Here is a 5708-nt window from a genome sequence, read left to right on the forward strand (position 1 = left end):
TTTCATTGATTGTCTAGATTTAAGAATGTAATGTAAAAATGTTTATAATTCAAATTAAACTTAAATTTGCATCATGTTTTTGGAGAACCAGCTGTTAAACATTTGCCAGCACACCTTTGGTTGAGGGATAAACTGCACCAAATTCATTTGGGTGAATATAAACTCCCTAAAACTAAGGGCCTTGTATCTCTAGCACTTATAACAGTGACTGACATGCTCAATTAATGCTTACCAACTGACTGACTAAACAGGAAAATGTCTGTTCAGAATTGTAAAGTCTTAGAACCATATTGTAGAGGATTAAAGAGTAAGTGGGAGGAGAGAGTGGAGGTCAATCAACTAGTCACCAAGCATCTCTTAAGTACTCACCATGAAACTATGGTAAAATGATAACTGCTGGAAATAGTGAGTGTAGATTACTTTTTAAGAAATTTGGTAGAAAAAGAAAGAAAAGAAATAGGAGCTCAGCTCTAAAAGTTAACAAGCTGAAAGGGAGGTGTTTTTAGGATAACTGAGACCTGCATATGTTTGGAAATGGTATGGAAGGAGATAGTCAGGATGGAGATATGGATAATTCAGATGAGAAAGAAATTATTTTCACGATGAAGCATTATTTTTGGAGTATGGAGGGAATAGCATCAAGGTTTTAGGTGTGAGTCAGCAGATAAACTTTTTTACTACAATGAAAAGAATTAACAGAAAAGAGGTAGGATATAAAGACAATAATGATTTTCAGATATCATTAACCTCTGTTTGGGGAGCATGATATCTAGAGGGAATTACTCAGCCCAATGAGCCTCTGTCTATGATTCTAAGTTTCAGAGATTACACTTCCCTTCCTCAGGGACTGAAGCTCCAGAATAAATCTTAAATCTGCCACTGATGAGCAGAGTAAAGAGAGCTGTGACAGATATCCAATAGGAACTGCTCAGCATCATTTATGAGAGGGAATCAAAGGCTATGGTGAGTCTGCTCTGACCCTGGGTTAGATGGCGAAGAAAAGAAAGAACTCAGGCCCAGGCTATTTAGGAGCAAGAAGTAGGGGAGAGCGAGAAAGCAAGTGTCAAATACAGTGGAAATGAAAGCCAAGGGAAAAATAGATCAGATGAACATGCTCATAAATCTATTCCAACAGACTGACTATTCTGAAATCTGGTGTACTGATATTCTGTTCTTGGTGTTTCTTTCTTCCATCTAAAATAGAGTGACCACTGCCTTCCAAAGGGATTTTTGCTTCCATTTCACTTTGAATTATTTTTATTGGCAGAATTAAATGCTGAGAAAATTTTTTTCTCAAAATGAGGAATAACAGAATCTACTATCTATCTATCTGTCTATCTGTCTATCTATCTATCTATCTATCTATCTATCTATCTATCTATCTATCTATCTATCTATCTATCTATCTAATCTGTGTGTCTGTCTGTGTGTCTATCTATCTATCTATCTATCTATCTATCTATCTATCTATCTATCTATCTATCTATCTATCTATCTTAAAATCTCTGAGCTTATGAGCTGTAAGGGACTTTAGAGATCAATTTACAAAGTGATCTTTCTACACAAGTACCTGACCAGGTCATGGTTCTGCTCAATGAAATCTACTGACTCTTTATGTCTTTAGGCACAAATATAAACTCCTTTGTTTGACTCTGGTAGTGCTTCAAAATCTAACTGCAGGCTACCTTTCTAACCCTTGTTATATCAATCATCTATCTTGAAACATGCTCCAGTCTAGCCAAACTAGCCTTCTAGAAGTTTTTTTAGAAATGATTCCCCCCCAACCTATGCCCATAACTATAATGCACTACTTCCTCAACTATTTCACTTAGAACCCTTTGTTATTTACTAAATTCATCTAAAAGTGCCACTTTTTTCCTACTTTCAGACTTTGCTCATCCTCCTGGGGTTGAATGATATGCTCCAAATCACCCTCTGTGTATTCTGTATATATTGTAATTCTAAGTGTATTATCTCCTGCTATGGAATAGGAACTTCTGGAAGTCAAGCAGCTCCATGTTATTTTTGCTTTTCATCTCCAGCACTTAGTCTGGTCCATAACAGTGCAATCAGTGCCTGCTGGTTGATGAACTGGCCTGGATGTGGACTAGAATACATTTTACATGGCAAGGAGTTCTTCTCATTTATGCAAAAATCAAGATCATTACCTTTACTCATCCCACCTACTCTATAACTCCTTTATCTGGAATCTGTATAAACATGGTGTCTAAATGATTTCCTCTGTCATAAATCATATGTAGCATCCTATGGAGCAAGTAAATGCAGGACTCTTACTGATGATGTTTCTGTTCCCCAAGCTTCCTTAAAACCACATTTTGCTACATAGAGATCAGCCAGGTAGAGGGATACTTAATACTTTGCAGGACTCAGGTGATCACTTCCTCTTTGTTGGAAAGAATTGGTTTTAAATATTTATTTATATTTTTTTCAGGTTTTTGTCTCAGTAAAAGGAACAGCACAGGGGTCTTTTCCTGGAAAGAGGTATCTATTTATACTGATGAGAGCTGACAACAATCTGTGGCAGCATGTCCCTGAATGATACAGAATTTCATCCTGCCTTTTTCCTATTGCTTGGGATCCCAGGACTGGAAGCTGTACATCTCTGGGTGGGTTTCCCTTTCGGTGCTGTATATGTAATTGCAGTCTTGGGGAATATTACCATCCTTTTTGTGATCCAGAAAGATCGAAGCCTTCATCAGCCCATGTTTTATTTCCTGGCCATTTTGGCCACCATTGATCTAGGCCTGTCCACAGCTACCATTCCCAAGATGATGGGCATCTTCTGGTTCAGCCTAAAGGAGATTTCTTTTGGAAGTTGCCTGGCTCAGATGTTCTTCATTCATTTCTTCACAGTCATGGAGAGCATTGTGTTAGTGGCTATGTCCTTTGATCGATATGTTGCCATCTGCAACCCACTCCGGTACAATATAATCCTTACCAATAAAATCATTGTCATCATTGCAAAATTGGCTATCCTGAGAAGTCTGTGTATGGTGACTCCAGTAGTATTTCTCTTACTGAGGCTTCCATTTTGTGGAAAACATATCATTTCTCATACCTACTGTGAACACATGGGTATTGCCCGACTAGCTTGTGCCAACATCAGAGTCAACATTATGTTTGGATTAGGAAATATTTCTGTCTTATTATTGGATGTAGTTTTGATTGCAGTCTCTTATGTGAGAATCCTCCATGCTGTCTTCCGCCTTCCATCACGGGATGCCCGTCTGAAAGCCCTCAGTACCTGTGGTTCTCATGTCTGTGTTATCTTGTCCTTTTTCATCCCTGCATTTTTTTCCTTCCTCACCCACCGCTTTGGCCATAACATCCCTCATTATATTCACATACTTCTGGCAAATCTGTATGTGGTTGTCCCACCTGCTCTCAACCCTGTCATTTATGGGGTTAGGACTAAACAGATTCGTGATAGAGTGGTGAATATCTTCCTGAAAAAAGTGTGATGCTAATAGAGAAAACAACTCAGATGAACCCCTTGGATTCATTCATAGAGGGATTCCAGCAAACTTTCTGTTAAAGTGGAAAGAAGGTTGACCTAGAGTCAGGAAGACTTGGCTCCAAATACTGTCACAAAACATTTATTTGTCATTTTATCCCAGGTAAATAATGTAACTCCTCTGAGTTTTGGATTATTCATCTATAAAATAATACCTGTCTCCTGGAGTTTACTTATTCATTCCTTGAGGACCAAATGAACAAATGCATTGTAATGTAAGTGATTAGAGGAAATTCTCAGTGCATTTGATAAGCTTTATAGGTAGGTGATACTGGATCTTTCATAATAATAATAATAGCTAGTGTTTCCACGGCATTTTGTAGTTTTCAAAGTACTTCATTTGATGCTCAAAATAACCCCATAAGTAGTGTTATAATTATCTCCATTTTACAGAGCTGCTAAGTATGCAAGATCATATTTGAAAACAGTGTTCTTGACTCCAGGATATGGCCTACCCATTGAACTACCTAGCTGACAATCGATACTGCTCTCCTTGTAGGATATAGACAAGCTCATTGGCATTATTTCAAAAGAACGAAGAAAACTTCTGAGTAATACAAGTAACTAGAGCTGTCCAGAGGGATATGGTTGACTGAGACTGTTAGGAAGGCAAACTTCTGTCTGAGTTTCAATGCCATATATGGCCTAGTTTAAAAAAAAAAGACTAACATGCTGCTATCAGTCTTTCTTTGGCTTTTTCTCTTGAATCTCTTATTTGGACTGCATTGATTGGAGGTTGGTGAGATTTCTCCCTAAGCTCCAAGCACAGAAAGAGATTCTTCTGCTTTGGAAAACTGAGAGGCAGCTCCAAGTCCTTAACTTATGGCCTTCTTTTTGCTTTTTTTGAGCATAGGTCAGAGACTGGGGAACAAAACTATACTTTCTTAGCCCGAGTAATTACAGCAAGTCTGGGCAGTGGTGGAATAGCAATAATTCTTATTGAAACACATAACCAGAACAGATATATGCTTCCCCATGTGGCCTGAGAGGGGAAATTATGGACATTATTTCTAAATTTACACTACCTTTTTAAAGGATAGGGCATTTTGATTTCAGAGGTGACATGATCCTATAGTACAAAAAAAAAAATCCAAACCAAAAAACGAGAGATTTCTTGGGATGCCCCAGGCTTCAGGGCAACTCTTGATTAAGTCAAAGTTCAGGTTCAAGAATTTGGGAATTTGGCTTCTAATAACAGATCAGATAGATGGAAGAGAGAGAGAGAGAGAGAGAGAGAGAGAGAGAGAGAGAGAGAGAGACAGGGAGAGAGAGACAGAGACAGAGAGAGACAGAGACAGAGACAGAGAGACAAAGAGAGTGACATTTGTGCATTGTATTTTAAACACAATGAAATAAAGGCAATCCTGTACCTTATATTCACTTTTTACTTTCAAATACATCTTTTACCTATATCTGTGGAGACAGATACAAGCAACCTATGGAGATTTCCTGGAATAAATTTTGTAAGGAGTCCAAATAAATCAATAAGAATTTGATTCTTTTATTATCAGTCCCTAAACTCAAACCTCATCAGTATGACTCTGGGTCATGGGTCATATATATAAATATTTTATAATCATTAAAGTGCTACATAAATGTCAGTTGTTATTATTATTGTTAGGCTAAATACTTTTCAACACAATAGATATGAGAGATAAGAGGGATTGATGGTTTGTAACATTTCTTCTACTTTTAATGTATTCATATTGTTTTGAGAAACCATAAAACATAAAACTATGTTTTTGCTGAATGTTAAATTTGCTTAGAAAATGTTTTTAAAATATTTTACTTACAACAACCATTAAGTATAAATATGATGAATTTGATTTTATGGCTGACGCTAAGTCTCAGAAAGTAAGTAACACAGCCTGACTCACACACTTAATAAAGGGACTTCAAATTAAATCACTCTTTTCACTGAAAAATTACTGAGAAGTGATAATATAGACATCACTACAAGACTTCCAATAATGGAAACATTCTACTCATCTAAGAATATGAGATTTCTTTTGAAGAGATTATTTCTTAGGAAGGATTTATTCTTCTAGAAATATCTCCATTCAACTTTTATTCCCTTCTACTTCTGCCCTCAGAGGTCAAACAACCATGCAATTTCTCTAGTATTAGGCAGTTTTTCAGATCTCAGAAGATTAAGGGTCCTTGTCTTTCTAGC

General features: G+C 37.0%; 1 protein-coding gene across 1 annotated transcript; it reads left to right on the forward strand.

Annotated features, from left to right (window-relative positions):
* Positions 1-2546: 2546 nt before the first annotated feature.
* Positions 2547-3482, forward strand: LOC140508658 (olfactory receptor 52E8-like). The gene has a single exon (XM_072616547.1). It carries the CDS (start codon positions 2547-2549, stop codon positions 3480-3482), a length of 936 nt encoding a protein of 311 aa, XP_072472648.1.
* Positions 3483-5708: the final 2226 nt, after the last annotated feature.

The sequence above is a fragment of the Notamacropus eugenii genome, chromosome 5 (genome assembly GCF_028372415.1).
Source record: "Notamacropus eugenii isolate mMacEug1 chromosome 5, mMacEug1.pri_v2, whole genome shotgun sequence".
Classification (NCBI taxonomy): Eukaryota; Metazoa; Chordata; class Mammalia; order Diprotodontia; family Macropodidae; genus Notamacropus; species Notamacropus eugenii.

Excerpts from the sequence above, each read along its gene's own strand:
- LOC140508658 (XM_072616547.1), top strand. The coding sequence starts at position 2,547 with ATGTCCCTGAATGATACAGAATTTCATCCTGCCTTTTTCCTATTGCTT.